This window comes from Daucus carota, chromosome 8 (assembly GCF_001625215.2).
Source record: "Daucus carota subsp. sativus chromosome 8, DH1 v3.0, whole genome shotgun sequence".
Classification (NCBI taxonomy): domain Eukaryota; kingdom Viridiplantae; phylum Streptophyta; class Magnoliopsida; order Apiales; family Apiaceae; genus Daucus; species Daucus carota.
In genome coordinates this window covers 19458572-19485959 of record NC_030388.2, presented here as the reverse complement: position 1 = coordinate 19485959, position 27388 = coordinate 19458572, and the positions used below count along the sequence as shown (strand labels likewise).

General features: G+C 34.8%; 3 protein-coding genes across 11 annotated transcripts; all 3 read right to left on the bottom strand.

Annotated features, from left to right (window-relative positions):
- Nucleotides 1–485: 485 nt before the first annotated feature.
- LOC108198289 (cation-chloride cotransporter 1) lies at nt 486–12496 on the bottom strand. Of its 2 annotated transcripts, none has more exons than XM_017366049.2 (13): nt 12293–12496; nt 10568–10717; nt 10181–10262; nt 9417–9508; nt 8622–8736; nt 7274–7374; nt 7005–7066; nt 6506–6733; nt 5131–5245; nt 4165–4359; nt 2976–3376; nt 2037–2198; nt 486–1789 (listed from the first exon to the last, which is right to left on the bottom strand). In XM_017366049.2, exons 1-13 carry the CDS (start codon nt 12406–12408, stop codon nt 699–701), a joined length of 2910 nt encoding a protein of 969 aa, XP_017221538.1. In that variant the 5' UTR covers nt 12409–12496; the 3' UTR covers nt 486–698. The 2 variants fall into 2 exon arrangements, with proteins under 2 accessions (XP_017221538.1, XP_063939128.1); XM_064083058.1 differs by lacking the exon at nt 12293–12496 and adding an exon at nt 10882–10979.
- Nucleotides 12497–13055: 559 nt separating this feature from the next.
- Nucleotides 13056–17343, bottom strand: LOC108197016 (BTB/POZ domain-containing protein At1g30440). Of its 4 annotated transcripts, none has more exons than XM_017364481.2 (5): nt 17160–17343; nt 16149–17054; nt 15343–15412; nt 14037–15260; nt 13056–13831 (listed from the first exon to the last, which is right to left on the bottom strand). In XM_017364481.2, exons 2-5 carry the CDS (start codon nt 16205–16207, stop codon nt 13283–13285), a joined length of 1902 nt encoding a protein of 633 aa, XP_017219970.2. In that variant the 5' UTR covers nt 16208–17054; nt 17160–17343; the 3' UTR covers nt 13056–13282. The 4 variants fall into 4 exon arrangements, with proteins under 4 accessions (XP_017219970.2, XP_017219971.2, XP_063939130.1 ...); XM_017364482.2 differs by lacking the exon at nt 17160–17343 and having other exon boundaries at nt 16149–16643; nt 16921–17153; XM_064083060.1 differs by lacking the exon at nt 17160–17343 and having other exon boundaries at nt 16149–16277; nt 16921–17153.
- Nucleotides 17344–18817: 1474 nt separating this feature from the next.
- Nucleotides 18818–23323, bottom strand: LOC108197619 (beta-ketoacyl-[acyl-carrier-protein] synthase III A, chloroplastic). Of its 5 annotated transcripts, none has more exons than XR_001802039.2 (7): nt 23104–23320; nt 21147–21402; nt 20791–20963; nt 20554–20663; nt 20092–20240; nt 19512–19741; nt 18818–19432 (listed from the first exon to the last, which is right to left on the bottom strand). XR_001802039.2 is itself a non-coding variant. In XM_064082450.1 (6 exons), exons 4-6 carry the CDS (start codon nt 20628–20630, stop codon nt 19737–19739), a joined length of 231 nt encoding a protein of 76 aa, XP_063938520.1. In that variant the 5' UTR covers nt 20631–20663; nt 20791–20963; nt 21147–21402; nt 23104–23319; the 3' UTR covers nt 18818–19736. The 5 variants fall into 5 exon arrangements, 2 of the variants coding, with proteins under 2 accessions (XP_063938520.1, XP_063938521.1); XR_001802040.2 differs by having other exon boundaries at nt 18818–19426; XR_010286128.1 differs by having other exon boundaries at nt 18818–19741; nt 21049–21402; nt 23104–23323.
- Nucleotides 23324–27388: the final 4065 nt, after the last annotated feature.

Genomic DNA, 27388 nt, shown 5'->3' with positions numbered 1-27388 from the left:
TCATATAAGACCATTATTATTTGTTGTTAATATAATATTTTTCGGATCAAATATAACATCAATAAAAGTAGTATATTATCAACCTAATATAACACCACAATAAGAAAATGTAACAGAGAACTAGTATTACACTACATATTATTTAGATGTAAAAGTGGGCCTCAATAAGTGAGACCTATACCAATAGGGCCCACTTTATCCACTCTAACATTGTACTATCATTTATTGTAACACTAGTTTTTAATGTTAAGTAAGACTTATGTAAGACCAATTTTGTATATTGCAACACCATAATTTTAATTTTACAACAACTTATATTGATATTATAGTGTTTCGTTATGTTTTTTCGTTTCGTTATGTTTGGATGTATTCGATGTTGGATTTGTTAAGAATGATTCTATTGATGTTTTTGGAAATTCGGAAAACTCGTTAGTGAAATCTGAGTCGGTGTTGGTGGTAATTATGGCAAGAACTCACCTTTCACAATCAAAGATTGTTCATCCGTTGGGGTTTACAATTCAGAAAAGAAAAGAAAAGGGTTTACAAATCAGAAAAGAAAAGAAAAATAGTAGACAAGAAAGCTATATAGACTTGCTACGCCTATGCAGCAATTTCTGTGTCTAAAATTATGGTACAGGAATGAATTTATAGAGCTCGAAGAAAATAAACTATGTACGCTAAACTAAAGGAGAAGGCAACTATGTGAACAAAGTAACAACATCTTTACGATAACCTCTGACTATCAGGAGCCTCGGAACATTTTCAACCAATAAATCCATATATTCCATGTAAAAGTAAGCAGGGTGGTTGAGGGGCGGAGGTGGTAGACTCACGAGCACAACTGCAGCCATTCTTGAATAATGCAGAATTGTTGAGTTCAACTTGAGAGTGGTGTAAAGAAATTTCTCTACCTGGTTTTCGTAGACAATCACAGGCTTACCATCAGCCATAAGCGGCATGCCATCCATCTCGGCTTTGGCTTTCATCTCTTTTAAGCAACTAGCTATCCTTCGCTGAGCAGCAGTAAATGCTTCAACAGATTCATCCTGCTTTGTTTCACCGTCTTCTCGGGAATCCCATGACTTCATTGATATTACAATCACATCAGCCTGCATCCGAAGATCATAAAGAAATTTCTTCACATCAGCTTTGAGAACCCCTGCATCAGCATCCTCCTCTGCTATACAGAATACCTGAATCTTACAGCTCTCAAAGCTATCTTTGGTAAGAAGAAGCTGTGAAAGGAGAAGCATTAAACCACCATCTCTCACGATCCAGTATAAATCAATTGAACCATACTGCCTTTGATACTCATTAGGCCATTCATCAAGACCTTTGACAATAACAACTGCCTTATTAGCAACAATGCAGTCATTAATTATTCCGACAAAAGTAGCTGGAATTTCAGTCAAATTTTCACGTCGCCATATCTCGGGATACCTAATCACTACAATATTGGGCTTGAGATTACCAAGACCCATTGTCTGAACAATGGCTCTGAAGCCATCAGACATACTGGGAGCTACAATTATCTCTGCTACGCCTTCACAGCGCTTGTATTCAATATAGGTACTAAGATGCTTGCAGGCAATCTTGGCATCTTCAGCACATTCATGATAATTACCATCATATATGGAGGCAAAAATGGACATTCCCCTGCCTTTTTTTTTCATGCAGTTGGCAAAATCAGCAAGCTTTGGATGGCAAGGTACATTTTCTGGTAGCTTTCCCCATGGTCGGCAGAAAATTAAGGGGATCGGATACCAGTTCTTCGGGTGAACTTGGTTAGCTACAAATAATAATAGATCGTTAGACAAAAAACAAAATAGACATCCAAGTGCACTCAGTACAAAGATAAAATCTATGCCTTAACTTCATAAGACGATATATATATATATGCTATTAGGCATTAGCACTGTTGATCTCTGCTATTAGATAGATTTTAAGTTTGAAATATCTTCTGAATGGAAACTCAAGAAAGAAATTCTAATTATTACAAAATAGTACATAAAAGAGATACTTCTGACGTAACATACCTCCTAAAGACCGAAGACTTCGAAGTGCCAGTTGAAAGTATGCACTTTTGAAACCATCACCCCAGTCACCAGCTTTGCCTTTGAGGCTCACGTAATAATATATGAGACTTGCTAGGGCAAGAGACACCACAGTGAATGACCACGAGATCAAGAACATGATCACTGTTGGAAAAGAAGCAACATCTGAATACAGTAGTCATATGCAACAACTGGCACAAACAAGGATACATAACAGACATAGAGACACATTGGAACATGGTGCTACAATCATTTGTACTTAAATCAATAAATCTAACAGTAATCAGCTTTCAGGTTAAAAACTATCAGTACCCGAAATTACACCAATGATTAAATCTGAAATCTAAAATCTAATACACACACATGAGTTTGGGAAGAGCATCACTATCTACACTTCATGCTAAATATCTGTGTTTCTAAACGATTTTATAGCATGTTTGTGATTCGGTTCAAATTAGCAAGAAAAATTTGGGTGTAAAGGCCCAAAGACCAACTAACTTCCTATAGAGGAAGTTTAGTGCACCAATACTCAGCCATAAAATTTTTAAATGGATAACATTTAATTTGTAGAAGCTCATATGGACAACATAATTAGCACAAAATTATAGATTCAAAGTCATGATACGACAAGAGTTGAGGTTCCTAATCAACTGTCTGAGGAAAAATCAGGCATACAAAGTAATTGTACACCAGCCAAGTATTTATACTCTTCAAACTAGCCTCTCCCGGCCCTTAAGTTACTCTAGATGATCTTAGGAGTACCGATCTCCAAATCTAGATGCTACGGAGAATCATATAGGGATCACACAATAATGCATGGTGCCCTAGGAACCTACACGCAACCAGCCTCATAGACAAACATAAAAATCACAGAAAAATGTTGCACAAGGATAACAACTTAAATAGACAAGGGAGCCGTACATATACATAGAGATGCTCCCAGAAGAGAGAGGCTCCAATGGTGATATTTCCACCTAGGACGCCAGCTGGGAGCATCTAGTAGATCCAGAAGAAAGCCGGATAAATTCACCCCCGCGTAACACAGAAGGTAAAACATTGTTGTAGTTGGTGATATGAGATCCAAATTTCCAATTACAACGCACCCCATACAGATGAAGGCAGTAAAGATGGTAGCAGTGTGCGGCTCACTGCCATCTGCAACCTTAAAGTACTTAAGAACAGGTAGTATGTCATCATTGGCAATTGCCGCAAGCAGACGCGGAGCACCAGTCAGGCTCTGAAGTGCTGCCCCCAGAGTTGAAAGGATAATTCCAACATATATAAGAGAAGGTAATGGCCAAGCAACCGTCGCTGTGAGCAACCTGCATAAGTACTCTAATTATGACAATTTTTTGCCATTAATTTGATCACTGAAGCAGAAAAATTTTTAGTAAAATCCATGTCCTTTGTTCTAGGATTTAAAAAATGAAACAAACACGTTACTTGAAACAAATACTGGAGTTTTCTTGGAAAAGATTTGCAGAGTTACAATATATGACCATACATGAAACAAAAGAAACTAAATTGAGATTAATGTAGCAGTTGACATCAAAACAACTAAATAAACCCAAAGTAGTATCAGTTTTCACTTGATCTGATATGGTAAATTCATACAAGTTCAAGTTGTGTGTACGATGACTTAGAAAGCAATATATGTCCAAGGTGAAGAACCAAATCATGGCTGGAATGGTCACAATATAAGAACCAGGTCCCTGAGAGACTTTTTGTTGTTTGGTCACTGTCTGTAGTGGCATTGCTTATGTTTTCTGTACAATTCAAACCATTTTTAATGCATCGACTCAGACTAGATTTAATCTAGTCTTGGGCTATAAATTATTTTCATTCTCAAGATTCAAGGCTATTCCTTTGACGCCGCTGGCAAATTCAACCATACATAATAATAATTACTTGAAACTATTCACATTGAACTAGAAATCTAGTTGCAAATTATCAGAAAAATTACATTTAGCACATTATTTGATGTGCAGACAATATGTTAGGTATCTAAACATATATATTGATGACATGTAAATACATAATATAACTTCATAGAAGGAAAATTACAGGAGAAGTCATATCACAGCAATTGACTCAAGGAAGCACATTATACCTGTCCGAAAAGAGCTTTTCTCTAGTCGCGAGAGACCCAAATAAGACTACAGATATCAAATATACAGAGCTTGTTGTAAGAGTTGCAGCAAGTGTTCCTATAGGTATAGATCGTTGAGTATCTTTTAAAGAGGCGGAGCGATTGGAACCTGCCATAATCCCCGTTACAGCTGGGAAAAAGAGACCTACCAATTCACTAACAATAAGTGATAAGGAGTCAGAAAGATATATGAGGATGCTCAGCGATCTTTATAAAACTACATTTGCTGACGAAAGGTATAGGAAATATACCTAAAAAATGGTCAAGAACATACAACTAGTTCAAGAATACTATTAATCCTAACACATTCTCAAGAGCCAGTAGAGCGACTTTGTGGCCAAAAATTTGAATATAGATAAGTCCAAATACAAGATGTAATTAAGTGTCCCAAGAGGTTGAGAACAAGTAGGAAGCAGGGTAATATAACCGGAAGTGAGGCACATATGCTAGTAGGTTACAGTGATAGTAAAGGTGTAGTATGGGACTTCCAGAAAGGGTTGAAATAAGAGGAATGATTTAATGACATGAAAACTTACAGAGAAAGCTTCTATAAATTTTTAGATCCTTATATTTCAGTATTTTGTTTTAGGGTCCGGGTCCCTAACAATCGTTTTTGGCATCAATATTTCCGCGGTATTTTATCTCCCAAAGACATAACACCTGTTTTTTTATGTGAATGCAGGGGCCACATCGCTTATCTGGGGTTTAGATACCCATTCTAGGTGTTGTGTCTTTCCACTATAAAAAAGCGTGGACAGTTTGTTGCCAACAAACACTTGCCAGGGATCTCCACCCATTATTTTATAGTTCCGTGCAGAGAATAAAGAGACTCTGGATTACAAATATTAGACATTCTTTATGTTGGCAAAACACCAAGTATGGGGCACAAACATTTTTGAGGAATGAGAAACAAATAAAAACGCTTACTTGAAACTCCAGTCTCTTTCGCCTTTAGGATCTGGTATTCCAGCCTCATTCGTAGGTTGGTAAGCTGAGCTCCAATTTTTTTCAAATGTTCTAAATCTCAAGCCGGTGATCCCCTCTATGCAAATTATTGAGTGAGAGAATACTTATTCAGTGAGGAAGAACTGGCTTAAAAATTTCAATGTAAGAAAACGTTAGAGGTAATGATTGGTGTAGTGATGGAGGCAGGAAGTTTGGAGAGGGTTCCAAATATTTTATTGAACTAGTGTAGAGATTTTTCCCAATCTATTTTATTTAATCTGGAATTATATGACTAGATTAATAGTAAATATTTAAGCGGCTTTTGTGACTTGGCAATCACTTAGATTAGGAGCCCGTTTGGCTGAGCTTATGGCTAATGACTTAACGTGACTTATGACTTAACGTGACTTATTTGATAAGCTGAGAGCTTAAAATGTCTGTTTGGGTAATTTTGACTTATTAATGACTTATGAGTTATTAAAAATATAATAATAAAAATAAAAGTGATTTATGAGTAATTTATGACTTAAGAGTAACTTTTATCAAAAAAAGAGTTCAAAAAAAATTAGTCACCGAAAAAAGTACCTCAAACTTACTTCTGGCTTTAAGTCGGTTTCTAGCCTAAGTCTGACTTTAAGCCGACTTCTGGCTTATTACACAAACAAACATTTTTCAGCTTAAAGCCATAGGTGAATTAAATTCTTTATTGAAGTACTGCCTTTCACTTTAATTTTCATACTTCAATCTACATAGAAATTAAATACAACATACCAACTGAGCCACGATTCATATTAGACTAAATCAACTATATTGCATGCACTCAAACTTAAAACTACGGAGGGGCCAGGAACCCCTGCATTCATATCTAGTTAAATCGAAACATAATATTAAGCTCATTTAATCTTGCAATATTATTTAGAAAAGGCAGTAAATACAATTAAAAATTTTAGAGAAAATTAGAGCTCAAGTAATCGTCTTTCTTAAAAATTTAGATTCACTAAAACTAACAATGATGGTCACAGAATATGATCAGAAAACGATGAAAGTAATCACAGTATTAGGACAGTCAAACAGAAGATTGAACAATTGAATGTAAGGAATAGCGAATGTTCGCAACACAAATAAAATGGTCTTGACTAATGCAGCATTAAGAGGAACTCAGCTTCCTTCCAGCTTATTTATAAACATAGGTGTATGTTATAACTATCATTTTAAGTATGAATTTATGTATATCATTCAAAACATAGAGGATTGTGAGATTCTGCTCTTATGGTACAACACGACTAATATCTGCAGAGAATATGCACCTTTGTTGGATATAGTACCATGAAAATGATCCAAAATTAATTGCACTTACTTGCCGGACTATCTTTACTTGCCAAAAGTATTCCAAAATATATTGAGCACAATGAGAATAGGACAGGTACAAGAAATGTTGGTGCGACCTTGTTTATCCTTCTCACACCACCAAAGACAACAAAGGATAAGCTGATGGTAACAATAATCCCATAAATTTGCAGATCATGCAAACTTGGACTAGATACAGGATCTGCTGCTGAAGTGTCATTTAATTTCGTGATGGTCTCTGCAGTTATAAGATGGAAGATAATATCAGATGGAGTGTCAAAAACCAGAAAATACAGCATAACATCAAGGATAATTCATCATGTATTTCCAAAAGCAGGCAAAAGAAATAATGAAACTATCAACCTCTATCTACAGTGAATAACAAGTAATGTTAAACATAATTAAAATTATGTTGGAAGATATAGGTCAATAAAATAAGATGTTCAAACAAGACAAATGACTAATGTAGTTAAAAAGCTAAAATTAGCACAGGTAAAATTTAGGATTACCTTTAAATAATCTGGCCTTTGGCACGGATTTTAAGAAAGTCTCTACTGCTCCTAGCACGTAGCTAAACAGACAGGGAAGAAAGTTTAAAATCAGACATTAAGATGAACACAGAGAAATCAAACTGTTAACTTGATTCTTACATTTTACAGCATAGATGTGAATTGAATTACAGAGCAACAAATCTCTATTATTATAGAGTGACTGATGTGCATCAGATGAAACTAGCATGCATGCATGAACATATATGATATAAATATCACACACTCACAGAGATCCAGAAACTGCATTTCCGAGAAAAAAACAGAGTCCTATGCTAACTCCCACCTCTGGGCCTAAGGCACGGCCAATGAGATAGTATGGGCCCCCTCCCTGATGAATAAACAGGAATTTTAGCCTTAAAAATAGAAATATCAAAGCATCCATATTATAGAAGGTATTATTACATTTATACCATTAACATAGGAAGAGGTCAGAAAGAAGACAATGGATGTATGCACATAACAGAGGGCAACCCTCATTAGCCAACTCCTTTAATGTGTGACTACAATATTTTCAATTTTTCAGTAAATATCTGTGACCACCCCTCATAAAAAATATAAGGTGAAATTGGACATGTTTACTGCTTGTCTCTGTTTCCTTTACTGAGTAATGTTTTTATTTTATTCTATTCAAATTTTTCTCACTCGGAGTATGTGTGTTAGTGCAGAACTGAAGTTATAGTAGCGCCTTGTTTGCGACAAACCAAAAATCTAATGTTGTGTTTGGTTGGGGTGAATGAAAATGGAGGGAATGGAATGAGATTTGAACTATAATTTAGTTGAATGTATAATAATTCCATTCCTTCCACCATTCCAATCCTATCATCCTTAACTAAAGCTCAAACTCTCCATTTTGTGAAGGAATGCTCCATTCCTTATCATATCTATTCTACCCAAATCCTATCATATAAAATTTGCACTCACTCATTTTTTTCAAAGTCCTCCCTCCTACACTTTATTATTTTCTTTTATTAATATTCATTCCATTCCATTCACCCCAACCAAACACAACATAATGGTTTTCCATGACCCAGTAGCAGTATCAATCAATTGTAACTTGACAATTGTGCAATATATTTACTTGATGATCATATATCCTTGCATGTTTGTAATTGAAAGTTCTTGAATGTCTCATTAATCTAAATTTTGTATTATTTTTTTGGCGTAGGTTGATGGAATGTAGGAAAGGAAGAAACAGTTCTCTGTAGAGATTAGGTTATACCAAAAATCATAACCATTTAGTGAAAGAGTTAAAAATATATTTTAGCATCAACATTCACTCCCAGTTAACCATTCACGAGATAATCTCTGGTGTAGACAGTTAGTCGTCCATATTTTATTTAGAATTATTAGTTTTAGTTCAAATCTCAAAACCCTTGTTTCACTTCTTATTGTGTTTAAGATACATCATACCAATTCCTAGGGTTCAACCCTGCTCACCTCTATACACAGATATATTTTAAAGTAGAAATTATTTTGTGTTGGTATAACATCCATCTTAACTTCTAAATTGGCAGTATGTAATGAAGCAAGACAAATAAATTGCATAAGCATAATAGATACAGAGATCTAAATCACCTTCATTGCACCATTAGTTGCAATTGCACTCAGAGATAATGAAGTGAGGAATGTACATGAACCACATAGGGCAACTATCACAAGTGCCTCCCCAATGCCAGCCATACCAACAATCCTGCAATTTCATACAAACAAGGAATTTTTTGAAATTTTAACGAGATGCTATATAGAGAAATTAAGATGAAGTATCGAGTTTTTAAGTCCAAAACCATAAACTTAATACATCATATTCAAGCGTAAAAAGGCTTTGTTGTTGATAAGTGTTAACTAAATAAATTTTGTGATGTAATATCTCCGATTTGATTTGATTTTCCTATGGATAACCCAACTCAAGTTCTTAGAAAACTTCACTTGACTTCAAATCCTCAGAAATTAAAAAAAAAAGATGAGGTTGTCGACAGCAAGATACTACAATCACTTATATCGGTGAATGTCAATTACCTGAAAGGGTAAGATTGCATTTGGAAACATGTATTTCATTTCATTTTTTGGATTTGAAATGACGTGATTTTAGGTGTCATTTCAAATTCCCAACTTTATACTAGTATATAAATGTCCAGGATTTCAAATGAAATCCAAATCCATCTTTTTGTGTATCCAAACATGTCATTTGATCAAATCCAGAATTTCAAATGAAATTCAAGTTCCCAAACAGGCAATAATAGAAATCAATTAAAAGGTATTGCACGTATGGAATATGCGAATGTACAATGATTTTCTTAATACACTTATCAAAACCAATAGATGTATAAGTCTACTGTTGTTAACTGTTTATGTTGAGAAACAAAAGTTTACCAAGAGAAACGAATGAAGTAGATAGTTCCCATGATATTTTGAAAACATGGCAGAAACACTCCCATCATTGTTCCTAGTTTCATGCCAGCAGTCTGAACAAATAAATGATTGTTCAGTCAGTATACAATATGATATTATGACAATAATTAACTTTCGGATGGAATACATAATACTACTCCCAAACTGCGCAAGACAAATAGTACATGCTATATATATCTTTACATTTCAAAACAGACAATTTCTAATATGTCATATTTATAGAACACGGAAGCATTGTTTCAAACAAAAATATGGAAGCAGGGCCAAGTTGAGGTGAATGTTACTCTAATTTATATTTTCTGCATAGGATAAATATTGATCACCACAAGGGTATACTACCAAAGCCGTGAACATAAATAAGTTTGTTGATACAATCCACAATTAGAATGTACAAGTATTTTGGAACATCTTGCAGTTGATATGTAAAGTGTTCTGGTACAATAGTAACCTCAAGTAGCACTAAGAGAATAACTTTGCGAGAACCCGACTTAATTATTTCTTGAAGAGACTAGAACTGAGAGTATACTGAATTGACAAAAAATAAAGTCCCGAAAAAGCTTATAGAACTTTTAAAACAGGCCAATATTTCACATTACCAACCTCTACTAATGTATGTGTGATAATAAATAGTCAGAACAAAAAGAAAAAAAAAAGAAAAAATGCTTAAACAGTTTGTAATAAGGTAGAGTATAGAGCAATTAAACAGAAAGTAATTCCAAGCATACTTTTGGATGTTGCTCCAAGGTGACTGAGCCATCCTCGCTATCTCTAGGACTGGATGGTGTTGGACTTTGCTCACCTGTCATGCTGAAACAGCAAGCTGAGTAAAATATACTGTATAATAGTTAAGATTACTGAAGAATAAACAACAAAGAAGATATTAGTGAGTAAGGAGGGCTTTGCATGCATTAGCTAAAATCAGGTATCGAACTTTTAGAAAGGAGTATTTCCACATCGATACTCTTTGATTCTGCAGTATATAAAAAAGCTGAACAAAACATCTTCATGATAAAAGATATTTTAGTATAGCAGGTAAAGAAAGCCTGCTCCAATGTATTTAATTGAACGCATAGGTTTGGCCAGATGTATAGATAACAGAGAAGTCGTCATACCTCTTCAGACCCAAAATATTTACAAGAGAATCAAATCCAAACAATTCCAGTTTAGATTCTGACTGGGAGCCATTAGCAACTTCATGATTAGGCAATGATTTGTTCACAGATCTTATTTTCAGCTTTGGCTGCACTCCCACTTCTATTTTCCTGCAACAATACACAGAAAGCATATGAGTATTACAAAATAGGAAAAGAAATTAAAACAGAAAGGTATCCTAAATTGAAGAGTCTTATGCAAGTTTGAATTCTTATATTGTAGATAAAATCAAATGGTAATCAATCCAGCCTCGGGCACATACTCAGATCTGTACCAGTTCACCTCCTATCTTCTCAAGTACAACTGTACAGCTGTACAATAAAGTGGACAAGAAATTTACAGGCTCGTCTTTGATGATATTTGTACACAATAATGTCTAAACTGCTCGCTGAGTGAGGGTTTCCACCATTTAACAAGGCCTAAAATTTACATTACCTGATCTAATTAAAGAAAAGAAATCCAGTCCAAGGTAGAGCTTATGGCCGAACCACATACAAGTATGCCTTTGGATTAGGGGAATGCTAGATGCTCTTTTAGCAATCAAGTTTATAAAGCATCACTAATGTTTTTATTACATACATTTTTCAGTATGCACTATGTTCTGATATTACATCACTGAAACCCCCCATGTGCAAAATTATGCAAACTCTAGTCAAATTCTTTGCACCTTCTTTTTTTAGATTAAAACAATTGATCTCATTCAGCTTGAATACATTGTTCTTGCCAATAAAAATCAAAACCCGCAGCAAGTTACATTGATACTAGATGATTATCACTAAGACGACTAGTTGTCCACTATCGACTAGTCTTCTCAAAGGTATTCAAGCATCGAGGGCTTCGAGGCTCGACTTAGCATTCTGATAACCATGATTATGGTAATACCATCATCAGATCCAACCAATAACAATACCCAAAGAAGATAAACATGATATTGGGATGGATGACTTTCCTTGATTTCCATCATCACTTATGTTTTTAATATGCTTGGAATATTTGGTGTATGCATGTTATTATCGTACCTATTCTTATTAAAAGTTACATCCTATAATGTCTGATTTATACTAAGGAATTGATGTATATTATATATTAAATCTGGTAAAATACATGTCTGTGAAGCTTGTCGACTTTTTACGACTAATAAACTAGTATAAATAGTATGAGACTCTACAAAACTATGAAATCATAGAGAAAAGACCTCAAACGTCACTATTTTAAGAAAAATGGGTTTCAATGTCATTTTTTGGAAACATGGCCCCAAATGTCACTTCAAAACGCAACTTCGTATTGTGTTTTAATTAATTTTCCAAGTGAAACACAACTTGAAATTGCGTTTCAGCTGCAAAACCACAACTTCAAGTTGTGTTTTTTCTCCGATATTATAAACACGACATGAAGTTGAGTTTTGAAGTGACATTTTGGGGCATTTTTTCATTAAGTGACAATAGAAGCATTTTTCTGCTAAATAATGACATTTGGGGCCAACACCCGAAATCATACAAGGTTCACTGAGTGCACAACTAAGCTTCATAATAATTAGAACATAACATATGGCAGCACTCCACATATAAAAGCTTCATATTAAAAATATCATGCAAATATAAAAAAGTGCAGAACAATTATTGTCACACGAGCGGGCATACATGAAATAATTCAGAAAAAAGAGAGATGAGTTGCAGAGAAAGTACATAGAATCAGTAGAAGAAGCGGATGTAGTACGAGGCAACGAAGACATCTCAAGCACGGCCCGGTCATTGTCCTGCGCCACCACCGGGCGGTATCTATCGTCTCCTTCCTTGTCCATGTTTCTTCTTCCAATCTACATGCATCACCTAATTATACATGCTCTGTATTAGGCTTTTTCAGAATCAAAATGCTCGAAAAATGTCCACGAACACATCCAGATTATCAAAGCGTGTGTTGGCTATGTTGTTGTGGACAGGCTCTGAAGAATACAGGAATCGAATTGAGTGAATTTGTGTGTGATCATGCATTATCAGATTACATGAAGAAGAGAAAATGACGGTTTGTTTAATTACGGGCCCTTTCTTAACAGAAATAATGTATTAATTACTTTTTTGTTCCCTTATTTCTGTTCTCCCAACTCTATATGTCCTGGACTTTCTATTTTGCCCACTTTGTCCCAAATCTTTTGTGTTACTTTGACTTTTTAGTTATCAAATTGATCAAATTTTGAACAGATATTACACATAAAATATAAATAGAGATGTAATAAAATTTATCAAATTGACCAAAAAAGAGTCGAATTAGACGAAAGATTTGAGACTGAGGGAATATTAGCCAAAACGGCAAAAATGTTTGGACTATGTTTACCTAAATTCAAACTTAAATTAAAATTGAAATTTATAAGTACAAATGATAAATGATTATGATAAAAGACTGTTGTTAATATGAGGCACTTGACATGCATCTTTTTTTCCTCAAAACAAATTCATGTCAAAAGAGAAAAAAACTGAATTCACAGAGTCTGTACACAGCAAGGGAGGATTCACAATACAAATATGCACTTCTAGAACAGTTTTTTAGCATTTGACTATTACTTGATAGAAACACTTATATCAAGTAATGACAGAAACACGGAAACACAATAAACCTAGAGAACCAATTTGCAAATGATAAAGATATAAATAAAATAGAATTAGTGAAACCAAATTGTGTTATTTCAGTGCAAGTTGCTTATTCTTGTACTTTCCATTCTTTTCTTTTGCCTTTTCACTCTTTCCGGATTCCAGTTTTTGATTGCTAACTGACCCTTCTTGGGCACTGCACATCTGAGATTTAAGCCTAAATCCCAACTTCTTTGACATGTTTCCCCAAGTGCTGCTTCCCTTTACGCGGCCCAGTTTTTGAATCTCCTGCTTCATATTTGTACACTCTTTCTCGAGCTCAGAAACTCGCATCCGCATGCTGTCCATTCCCACTTTCAGAACTTGATTCTCTCTCACGGCTGTGTTCCAACCTCCATCGTTCGACGCCACTAAACCACTTCTCAATTGTCTTGAACCATCAAGATTGTCAGATACAAGAAAGCAGCCAGCTATGGAAGTCCTAAGCTGGAGTTGCTCAAAGAAAAGGACTTGGACAATGGTTCTCAATGGCAGCCTCTCATTTTGAGCAGCATGGGTGCAAGCTTCCATGGAGAGCTTTTGACAGTCCATCAGCCTGCATAACTGTTCTCTGTCTGCATCTGACAACCAAGGGTGTGACTGTAGAACAAAAACAAAATGAAGGTTCGTAAGCCTCGCAAAATGAGAATAGTAGCCAAATAACTGCACCAGGCATAGATTATGCTTTTTCTAAAATATCTAAATCAGAAGACTGAAAATTTGAAGCATTTAATAAAAAGTTTTGCAGTAAAAAGAGAGTAATACTATGTGCTTCTTATTTGATCACAGGGGTTGAGAGATGCACCTTAAGATATATGTCAATTGCACGATACAGACCATCATCTAAGGGCCTGGCATAATCAGGGACCGCGGCAGCAAGGGACTGGAACTTGGAGGGCTTTAAATTTGTATCAGGGGCAACCTCTGCCAAGTAACCATCAATCAGCTTGGCCACTGTTGTGATTGGTGTCAGTGAAGGAGAACCCATCAACTGGTCATCATCACCTGAACAAGGAGAGGCCCCCCCTGTCACCTGATCCATGGCCAAGAAGTGCTCAAGAATCCTCTCAATGCATTCAACATTATAAAGAGTCTCCATGGTATATGAGAAGTTGGGCATCAGGAGATCCTCAAGAGATGCCTGATCAAGCTGCATTCCTATTCTTCTTTCCAAGTTTGATATGCATGAGGGGCTTGCCCGAAGTATCAGAGCTGTCCGAAGTAGGCCAAACAGAATTTTGGTTGAGATTAATCCCTTATGCATGGGAAGTAATTTATCAAGCTCTTCAAGTAAAAGTTTTTGATCTTCTTCAGATGGTAGGCCTCCTGATCCCACTGGTTCAAGACTTTTGCTAGACTCACTTGCACTTTGATGTCTATTAAGCCCTGGCAAATACTTCTTTGCGTATGAAGTGAGGGATCCAGCTAAGACCTCTTGTTTGATCCCACGAGATTCCATAGCTGAAATCAACCTCTTGTAGAGTGGCAAACTCAAACATGATATATCTTCATACCACCAATCTGAACTTGCATTTTTTAGTCTTGCCCCTGTGCTTATCCCATTCCATAAGAGACTCCCACCTGGACTCTGCATGGGCCCACCATATTCAACCATAGGCCACCCAAATAGATTTGGGTCGCTACCTGCTTTCACAGCCAAGGACTCAATACAGCGTTTAGGAATATTAAGATCTTCAGCAAATGGAACAACATCATCACAGCTTTGAAGCGCTTTTAGAGAGTCTTTCCAGTTTCTCAGGACTACCTGATTGAGAAAATTTTCAGTCTGTGAGATTAGATTGCCCTCCCCATACTCCTCAGTCATTTCGAGACACTCAGCAGCACAACGCAGGTACACAACATTTGCAGCAGTAAGTTCAAGCTTAACCCCATAACAGAACTTTGCAACAAGTTCAAATGTTTTATCTCCTCCAGGGATATGAGGGAGGTTAACAACACAGCCATCTTCTGCTCCAGAAGCTTCTGCAATCAATTTTTCCATCACTCCACTCCTGGAGAGCAACGGAAACTGCATCAGGGGAAAAAGAAAGTATAAGAGGATATAATAATTTAAGATTCTCTCTACCAAATAAGTTTTGAAAGGATATTACCTTGTGGAGATGGAATGACATATCCTCAACCTCAACAACAATATCACTTGGAAGGCCAGTTGTGCAGAACCTTAAATATCATTATAATGAAATTTAATAATTACGCAGAACGGGAAAAGGAATTAGATATGCAACGTTTTTTATTTATTTTTTGTGACAGAAAATTCAGCGAGAAAAAAAACGCAACCAAAAGAATAGAATCTCATTCGGATTCCAAAATATTGAGGACCCAAATTAAACATTTTCATATTTCGTTAAATACTTGTACTAGTGTACTCAAGTCGAATGCATGTTTCATTGGTAAGTTATAACTCATAACCTTTCTATGCATATTTAATCACAGAAGACAGTAACAAGCTAAAAACCATATATAGTCCAAAATATAGAATAGCATGTACTATTAGTCGGACAATGTACAAACCAATTGTCTAAATTACACGAAGGTAACTAATACTAAACCCACAAAGGTTTTTGTAATTATAACTTAGAACAGACATATATTATAAGTAAATCCTCATAATGAATCTAAACTATGTACAATAATAAAGCCACAAGGACTTTCTTCAAGATCCCAAGATGCAAAATCCAATGACAAACAAACAATCAAAACCAAAATAAGACATACAAGATCACGACTGCAAACTGTAGCACGCAAGAGGAAAATTTTAGTTAGACATACAAAATCACTAGTACAAACAGCAGTGCACTAGAGAAAATTAATAATCTCATCGTCAAAAAATGGGAAGGCCACAAAGAGTAGGAATGATACAGAGTAAACCAAGAAGGCCAAGTTAAAGATTCCATACCAGGCCTGCCCTTTCCTTTGAAATGCATCGTGTTTAGATCCCAACTTCATACAAGCCATTTTAGCACAATTCAGTATTGCAGTCTAACTGAAAGATTTCCCAACAGCCTCTGGAGGTAAACCTCTAAAACTAGAAGATCAAACAGTAAATTACGAACCCTCTTAGAGCAGTGTCCTGTAAGTTCTACTACCCCTCACCTTAGATCAAGGTGGCTAAAATGTTACCAAAGGATACCAGAAGAAATGCAAAGCCTTTAAGACTTTAATACCCAAGCAAATCCCACTAAAAGCTCAACCTGAATCACAAAAGCTCTTGAAAACTCCACCAAAATGCAACTACCACACTCTGAAACAACCCAAATGGCAAAACCCGCTTCCCAAACACTTTGAATTACAGAGCACAACTACCCCTCAATCCACCAATATGTTGGACAAAAATGAAATTTCTATTCTTTTTCAAATCCCAATTCTTAACCCACTCCAGCACACTTAACCACTGCAGAAGATACCCATATTTGATATTTAATTCCAAAATATAAAATAAATTAAACTCAAAGCAGACAAGAATTTTAGGTCAACCCCTCCCCGCAGAATTACCCACTTAAAAAAACCCCACTACCAAACACTACAAAATTCCAAGAATCAACCATACTTGACATTAATGACTAAAACCAATCATACCCTTTAAAGAAAACTTGAAACTCACAATAAAAATCCCACCTTTTTACTCTTTCACCATTAAATACTACCTCAAATCAAGAAAATAAAATTACCCATCTCAAGAAAACCTTGGAAAACTCAATAGAGCATGTGTATAACTTTAATGCAGCTCTGAAAACAAACCCTTTGAGGCACTCAAGCAAGCATGTGGTAGGCACCTTTGGCTTAAGACATACTCATTGGTTTCCTAGAATTGTGAGTTCAATGAGAATCTTAAACAAGAGAAATCTGCACATTTATTAAGTTGCCGTTTTTATATTTGGTGGGGGTAAGACTGGAAAGTAACACTTACCTGCTTGTCCAGCTAAGCCATGTGGAGGCAACCGCTTAAATCTCAGTTTTGTTTTTTATGTCTAGATTGATCTTGGACAAATCATATAGTGTTGAAAACATATATTAGAGTAAAAGAAAAATGAAGTATATATTTTAATTAAAGTTTATGGATTTAAAATTTATGAAACCAAAGGATATACTTTCCTTCGTCGGTTCTGAAAATAATACTCTCTGGTATGAATATAATATAGGCTTACTTTACTTTGATTTTTCAATTATTAAATTATCAAATTTTGATTGTAAACGATTTTATCTTTTTATAAGTTTAAAACTTGAAAAAAAAATATTTAAATTAAACAAATATATATTTTATTTATATAAATTTTAAAATTTTCTGAATTATACCAAACTTATAATTGTGGATCAAAATTTGATGAATTTGACTATGAGCATGTTTGTCCCGGCTTAATGCCCGGACTTACAACTATTTTCAACTTTAAAATGAAGATATCTGGATTAAAATTTGATAATGTGGTTGTTTGGGTAAACTTAAAAAAAGTACTTTCGCTTAAAATAAAGAATTGGACTAGAAGTGAGAAATGAATTAAGACTTACAAGTGATTAAATTGTTTGGAAAAAAAAGTAGAAGTCTTGAAACAAAAGATAGTATTCTCAGCATTTTAAATGTTTCTTGCTCCTTTTTAGACAAACGGATCATGAAAAGTAGAAGCTTGCTTCTTATCGTAAAAAGCTAAAAGTTGTTGCCTGAATTACCACGGGGACTTAAAGTTATTTTCAACTTTAAACAAAAACTAGCATTAGTGCCCGTGCAAGGCACGGGCCTCGTATAGAACTCTTATTATTTTTATTATATCCAATATTATATCCAAACATGATCTATAAAAACATATTGGATAGAAAAAATGTTGTATGAGGTGGGAAAAATATATACAGTACCAAAAGCCCGTCTAACAAAGGAGATGTATTATAAAATTATATTAAAATAGTTAATTAAACAAGATTATTATAGTACAACTGATTAGTTAGAGGGGCATAAAAATATTATTAATAAACAATTATGTAACTAAAATTTGAATCTAGGTACCTTTAAATAATACAATTCAACTCACACACCCGACATGTGTTTTGTGACTTGCACCACAGTGTATTTGAAGTCCTTCAAGAAGTATAAGAAAATATGATTGTTGAAGATCACGGTTTTGCATATGAATTTGATTCATATAGCTTGTCTAAAGTCAATTAGATATGATAAATCCATATAGTTAAAGTGTGTAAGGAAAAATAATTTATTTTATTATATACAAATATATATTCTTACATGATCCTAAAAATTGAAAAAAAAACATTTTAAAGTAGAATAAATATAGATTCTAGTAATATATTTTTAATTATTTTTTATATTTATTTTATGTTTAGTGAGCTTTTAATAGCAATGACTTTTAACACTTGGCCATAATAGTTTACCTGAAGGATAATGGAACATATAATTTCTCTATGATGCACCATACAAACCCAAGAAAGCATCAATCATGACAAAAAAGAATAAAATTTATGTCCTGTTCCCAAACTTGATACCAACGCTGAAGTCAGGGACTAAACTACAACTTATTGGCTTGGATGTACGGAATAAGTTTTGAATTCATAGCATCATGTGTATGAATATTTAAATTTCTGCAATCGATAAATTATAAAAAGAAAATACATATTACTATCCTTGAACATAATTTGAAATTGCAAGGGCTTGACCGCAAAGTAATTTTGACACTACATGTCAGAAAAATGGTACCACCTAGAAGTAGGTGGCTTTGCCTCTTCATGCTGGAAACTTGGTAACATGTGACCTCAGATCAGTAATATCACTGATTTATAAAATCAATTTACAGGAACTGGCCAGACAATGTAGTTTCGGTTTTTGCTGAATGCTCGTGGCAATGTTGATGCAAAACACTTACAAATTCGAAGCCACTGAGATTCTAGCTAAAGGTTCATCATGTCAAACTCTGAACAGATTAGTTTAAACTTCACAGCCCGAAAATTTATTTAACTTGGTCAGATGGAATCGTACCCTAATCTCAAAGCTGGTTTTTTGTTGCTGCATACTGGTTCGGTTTATCAATATATTGTGACCGCATTCAGATTCTTACTGGTGGTCGTTTTCAGCAACGACTCAGCACCTAATATATAAGTATGTTGGCCTGTGGAAATCTGAACTAAGAGCTAATAGTACTGCTGCTACTGCCTTCTAATTCAATGAATCACTTGCTGCTGTTACTATCAAAATTCATAATGAATCTTAGAAACAAATATAGAAAGGTAGTAACATAAAAGATATGGACGTAGATGAACAAACCAGGTCTCCTTCAGTTGCCATTTATCGTCGTACTTGGACTCCAAAAAAGATTTGGAAAGTGTTATCAGAAGTCTGAACTTTTAACATAATAAGCATAATAATCAGATATATTACATATCCACTTACGAATCACCAGGTTCAACAAATAAAGGAAGAAAGCAAATTCAAGTTATATATGCAGTAGGCGAGTCTCTCTGGCGCTTAGTGTACTGAAGGATAGGATCCTTAACCTGTCACCAAAAAAATGGAAAATTGAGTCTGTACAAAAGAGTCGTTCAAGACAATTTTTGTGCCTGAAAAACTAAATCCCTGTAGACTATAGAAAGAGAACTAATAACCTAAAGTAACATATAATACCCGAGGCATCTGCCTATCATATATAAACAGGCCAGACCCATGCCCCTGTGGCTAATAGATAATGTTGTTGTAGATCAATTCTAATTCTGAAGCGCACCAAGATATGCAACATTGTTCAAAACATAGTCTACTATGCTAATGTGCAGCAACCACTAAATTTGTTTCACAAAAGAGTCAAGTACTGGATACAGATTAGCACTTAACTGCTGTAAGAAATTCTCACCTAAAATAACCTGTCGATTTCGTATTCCAGTGCGAGGACAGATCCATTCATCAATAGTTTCTACAAGTTTTGTAAGGTCATCCTTGGACACCTTTAAACTTGGTACTACAGAACCACATCGAACGAGTTTGCAGCCTTTACTGACAAATCTGAAAACATTAGTAGTTAAAATCAGCATAAGAGAAAGGAATTTTCACGCACTTTTCTTTTGTTGACCAATTTCATGCTAAACGTGAAATCAAAAAATATATCTGACACTGACTACGAATGGTAAATTTCAAATGGCTTGCCTAAAGGATGGAAAAAACTTGGAAGGAACATTTACGCCAAAGTAAAAAGAGTGTCCTAAAGTTGGGAGAGTGAAGTAAAACAATCATCCTTACAGCATGAATATAATACAATTAATAATGTCTCGAAAAATATAATTAACATGAATCTCCTAGAGCAGGCAAACAAAATCACCTCATTCCAATTGCTTCAGTGAATTTCTTATTCCCATTCCCATTTACCGGGTTCAAATCCCATGATCCAAGTGGCATTCATGGTTATGCTTTACATAGAAAGCTGACTGACTGAAAATATCAAGCAATTTCAAGCATGTAGTATGGTTACGACACTAGAAAAATAATAATTGCAATGGTAACTCAGATTATACAGCTAATGGAAATAAGATACAGAGCATTATGATTTATGACATACCATCAACGAGGAGCATATCTCCGGAATCAACATCATTAACAAAATCATCATAAATAACACTCTCACAATTAGTAGTCCCGACCCCTCTTCTAATTGTAAGTGTGAGTTCTTGTCCGAGCACTAAAATTACCGGTTGAGGCAAGTCCCCACTCCTAAGTCCTAACCTCCGGGGCCTGATACAAATTAACGCCCTAAGTTAGAAATATGCATCATTATAGTATCTCTCTCGCTCTTGTACAAAATGTCGAGGGTCCGAACCTTGCCAAAGACAAGACCGGTGCGTGAGTGTATTTAATTATCCAATTTTCTTTGACAAACAGAACCTGTCTATACATATTTTAGGAAATGAATAAAACCTGCCATGGTATCAAGCATGATTGCAATGACATTATCTTTATGCTCGTTATTATACTCTTTAACTAAATCAAGAACTTTCTGATGAGTTGCGTTATCCCCATGAGACATATTCATCCTCGTAACACCTCAGCCAACTTCCCAGATCATTTCACGTGTATCTGTTGAAGGACCAATTGTACACACAATCTTTGTCTTCCGCTTAACCGTTGGCTCAGACCATATACTCACTGATGTATCACCAACCTTCTCAATTTCCTGCACGTAATATCCATTTCATATAGATTACACATAGTACCGCTCTAGTGGGAACACCAAGAACTGAAAAATCCAAAATTCCAAATTTATCACTTATATCATATGTCCATTACTGACCTTGGTTACTCTACTCATTGTACTGTATATCGTGATCACTGAGAACTCAAAATCTATTCTAATTCATATAATGATCACATTATCTATTTCAATTAATCTACTGATATATGGCTAGCTATATCCCGAGATCATACGCCAAAATATTCTTAACCAAAGCAACTTACATGTACAAGCACACAATATAATAAACATTACAACACACAAGAGTCACATTATCGAGAACTTTAAATTTTCATATTAGTTCAAATAAACCACTACTGATATTAGTTCACGCTAAAACATTCTAGTTCGAATAAAAATCTACACATACACTCAAAAACACATTCGTTAAAAGACCTTAGCGAGGTATTCAACTTGAAGAGCAGCATGGGTAGAGTTGACCGGAGCACTGATCCAAACAGACTTACAGAAGCGCGCTAACTCGTCCGTACATTGTTGGAAATGAAGACACTAAAAACAAATCAAACGCTCTTGCAGCTCCACAAAAATAATACTCCCTCTGTTTTTTTTTATATGACGCTTTGACTTTTGGCACACACTTTTAAGTGCTTTGACCGGGTAGTTAAAAATTTTATTTTTTAAATTTTTTTTTTCTGAATAATAATATATGATCAAAACTTTTATTCAGAAAAAGAAAATTCTAAAAATAATATTTTTAACTACCCGGTCAAAGCACTTAAAAGTGTGTGCCAAAAGTCAAAGCGTCATATAAAAAAAAACAGAGGGAGTACTCCATTTGTTTCAAATTACATGTCCACTTTCAAAAAGTCACAAAGTTTAAGAAAAGTGGATGTTCACAAATTAATTGCATTAAATGATCATAATATGTGGAATGATATTGATCTAGGAAATATAAATAAGAGATATGTGGAGTAGAACTGACTTTGGAAATATGATTTTGCATTGAAAGTTGAAGTGGACAACTAATTTGAAACAAATTTTTCCTTTAAAAGTGGACATGTAAATTGAAATGGAGGGAGTATATAATCATAAAAACTAAAAGTATGTCTGATTACTCTTCTTCATTGGTTTCAAGTCGATGATATGTATGATATGCAGATAGATATGTAAAAAGTTATGATACACCTGTAAAGTCCTAAACTTAATTCTCTCAATAGGATAGCATCATAAAAAAATCTAGAACTCCCCAATTCTCATCCTCATCTAAGGAATGTCAGTGCTGATGTAACATATATTGCATACATTTAACATCTCAGGAGCTGCAGGACGAAGGCAAGAATCAATTCAACTAAACTAATAGCTATCAAAAGATGTACCAATTTTTAAATAAATCAAAAAATAAATCTCTCATATCAACTCAATCCAAAGGACATGTACTGTTCACCACTCAATTACATCTATGTAAACCCCAAATTACTCAAGACCCTAACTTTCTTACAAATCACTCCTATTCCACTCTTTCCAAACCACATACTCGGTACATACACAGACCGAAAGGCTGATGTTCACATCCATAATATCCTTTTAAAAGAACAGAGAATAACATATATAAACACAAGAACACAATTGACGACACAAAACACAAATCAAACTGATCCAGACAATCCATCAAACACGACATACCTATTATCCTCCAAAAATAGTCTTATATCAATGGACCCGATGTTTGATAGGGTTTACAGCGCCAGGAACAGAAGCACCAAGTCGCAGAACACATCATCTCTTCTCCGACGTAACACGGTGTCTGAATCAGATAAAAAGATGAGAGGGCTGAGAGCATATCCACGCTAAGCGAACACAGGACAAGGGATGTTTTCAGGCTCGGAGGGGTTTTACCGTCATTTTAATCAGGTTCAGTCTGATTATAACGAAAGGAGTAAGGCTTGGAAGGGTAATATTGACATTTAAACTTGAATTAATTTGCTCAGGAAAAAGTGATGTTCTCGTATAATAGTTATAGTAGATAGTAGATATTAGATATATGTCTGTTAAGAAACTGAATTAATAGTTATTTAATACTCCCTCCATTCCAAAATAATAGTAACTTTGTGCACGTGTTTTGAGGTGAAAAAAAACATACTTCTACATGTTATTTTTTGAAAAAAAAAAATTCTGAATAAAAATAGAGATGTTTAACTTTTATTCAGAAAAAGAAAATTTCAAAAATAATGTGTAGAAGTATGGTTTTTTTACACCTCAAAATACGTGCACAAAGTCAAAGTGACTATTATTTTGAAATGGAGGGAGTATTATAATTAAAACTCTTTGGTATAAGCATCAAATTGCTTAATTAAGAAACAGTATGCATCAATTCCTGTAAAAATTGAGGTGAACTCGCAGACACGGAACAGATAGCAAATAATCGATCAAAAACCAGAAAATCACGATGGGTTTTCAATAATATGTTCATAGTCACGCAATAAGCACAAAATTTGATATATTTATCTTGTTTTGATTGGTTTACATCTTTTAATAATTGATAGACCCCTATATTCACAACAATCGCATCAATCAATGTACACCAAAATTATACTCCCTCCGTCCCACCCATTTCTTATCGAATGGGTTGGGCACGGAGGTTAAGAAATATGTATAAAATAGTGGAAAAAAAGAAGAAAAGTGGGAAAAGTGGTGGGACCCATTGATTTTTAATGTATAAAAAGAGGATAGTGGAGTAAAAGTAGTGTGAAAAGGAAAGAAAAGTAGAGAAGTGGTGGGACCCATTAACTATTTTTGGTAAGTTTTGAAATGTAAAAAATTGGGTGGGACATCCCAAAAAGGAAAGTGTAAAGAAATGGATGGGAGGAAGGGAGTATATTTTAGTGCTTAGCAGAGGTACACGGACAAGCACCTGACAAACCCAAACTATAATCGGCCTTTTTTCAATAAAACCGTAGGTTCCACAAGTATCTTAAAATTCAAATAAAGTCCTGCAACATGAAGCAGAGAAACTGGAGAGGTGATATTCCGCTAGAAGAGTATGCTTGTGCAAATTCAGGTGTAGATATCAAAGTATCCCAGCTTTTGCAAACAAAACGACATCTGATCACACTCTCTGCCGGAAGGTAACATAGGATTTTAATCATAATCGAATCATGAATGGATGCAATACTCGTATCGCTTACTTTTCTCGCCTTTCTCTCCATACTTGGGAACAATAACAGGGACTCAGGGAGCTCAGGTTAGCCTGTAAGATGAAAGGAAAATAAGATTGACAGAATTAAGGTTTCTGAGATCTTTTACACAGATTTTATATGATTTTAAATTCCAAGTCTAGGTCGAATGCGAAAAATTACAAAACCTAGCACTCAATCAGCTTTCTGAATTTTCATTCTAAGATCCTAACTTCGTTTGTAGAATTCTGATTCCGACACCACTAAAGTACATAGGGGTCAATGTGAGGAAAAAACAAGTCAATTCATCAATTTAGACTAGGTTCGTTGTGGCAAAAATAAAAACAAGCAAACAAATTCAATCACCGCAAAACTGAGGACCGCATATAGCAGAGAAAAAAGAGTAATCTACTTATAGAAGAAGTATATTGATACGAACCAAAGGAAGAGTACGATGATTTGATGATCATTGATATTTAAATAGAATTATAATCAACGAGGTCTGCATCTTATAAGATTTGGAATCCTTTTCATGTTCTGCATTAATTTCACATCTATTGATATTTAAATAGGATTATAATTAGTCATAGGTATAAAATATCAGATGTACCCTTAGTAATCATATAGTTGGATAAGTATCATTAAATAAATTATTTTATTATTCATAATATTTCAACTATTAAATATCATTAATTAATCTTCTTATATATTAAATAATTATGTTAATTCGACTTGTCATCTTACATTGAACTTTTTTTTTTTTTTTTTTTTTTTTTTTTGTCATAAGACGGTTGTATTATACCATGATTGGAAGTTACAAAATCCGGATGGACAGAGTTTCCTTCATTCAAGAAGGTATATCATCTAACCGAAAGTATGTAAATACTCCGGAAGCTTAGACAACATAGCCTTTCAAGTCAGAAGAGATAACCCACAAAAAAAGGCCTCGTTAAAACCCCTCAAGAGCAAAACCCTATGGGGAAAAAGCTCAAGGGGGAAAAAGAGTGCCCTACAAAATAACATTGTTTACAAAATAGACTAAAAATATCTTCTTTATTCCCTGCTAACAATGTTTATAGCTCAAATATCTTGTACACCAGGGTTCGCGTCTTCTCGGAAGCAGCTTTCATAAGTAATTACATAAAATCTTTTTTAACCATCCTGAAAATAAGACAAAATCGAATAAAAGAAATATGAGTAAATTTGATTTTTTTTAAAATAAAGACATAAATGAGCCAATCATTATGGCACTTAAATGCCTCTATGGGCCATAAATGCCCCAATTATGGTCGCCATAAATGGTACTAAAAACCCATAATTAAGAATAATTAATATTCTTAATTAAGGCACAATTATCGCCAAATTAGCGTTCTTCATCTCCGCCCCTTCTGAATCTCTCCACCACCACCACGGATGTTACGATCTTATTGTGCAAGAAGCTCCTGTATCCATAACAATTAACAATACCAGAATAACACAAATATATATATTTAACACAAGTCACCGCGGTGATTGAAATAAGCCCAATCTGCAAAACAGAAAGATAAACAAAAGAGATATATACAAAATCGATAAAATAATAACAGAACCACGAATAATTTCCACAGCCAATATGACACCGTAACTATCCCCACAGGTTCGAGAAACATCGGTACTAGCTGTTCTGTCTTCTGAAAGAAACTAAAAGAAAGATGTGATATTTAATATTTATATATATATTTGTAAAAACAACACGCAGAGGCAAAACAGATTGAAAGAGGTTCCACCTGATTATCTTTTAACACCTTGATTGAGATAATCTCATGTGAACTCGGTAAAAGTAAAAGCGTTGATGTATATATAATAAAGTTTCCTCGTCAAGCTTTTAATTAAAACAAAATTAGAAGAGACCTGCCATTGGCGCCTTCAGATTTGACACGACGGAGAAGAGCGGTGGTTTTGCCGGCAAACATGGGGCCACGATGACATGAATCTCACCGGAGGGGCGTTGTTGAGCGGGGCCCATCGGATCGGCGCCTCTGGAATTTGCGATAAGCTTTGAATTTAATCGCTCACCTATTACAAAAATTTAAACACAGTGCGCATCACGGAGAAATTTAAATACACACACTCTCATTCTTACATTGAACTTGATTTGCAAATGTATTCTTAACTAAGGATAAATCAAACGTATTCTTAACTAAGGCTCGCAAGAAAACGATGTTGGAATTATCTCAAACGTATTCTTAATTAAGGATCACAAGAAAACGATGTTGAATTTATCTTAAGAATGATGAGCTATTAGCTCGTTTCGGCAGAAGAGTTGCTTAACTTTCAAACATGGAGTTGCTCTATCAAAGAAATACTCCCGAACAACATTTTTTGACCATTGCGACACGACACAACAATTCCAAACAGCACTCCTGAACATATCCTAAATCATTATGAAAATCATTCAAGATGCCTTAACAAGCAAGCACTCATAAACACTCCTGAAGACACTAAATCATTATCAAAATCATTCTGAGATGCCTTAACTTGACACCGTTCCAGGTGCTTTAACAGGACGCCTATGTAAAACTCTAGCAAAAACAGAGATATTGCACCAGCAGACCTTGAATGTCAATGATAGGTTGAACTCGAGAACATAATTTTGTGATTATTTCAAAAGCAATTATGCAAGTGATACACTAGTGGGATCAACCTGGCAAGGTCTAAATCCGACCTAATATTTCTTAATTAATGATATTTTTCCTTTAATAAGACTATTGGCTGCTTTGGAGTTGAATAATGTCCAAGAAAAAATGGTAATACAA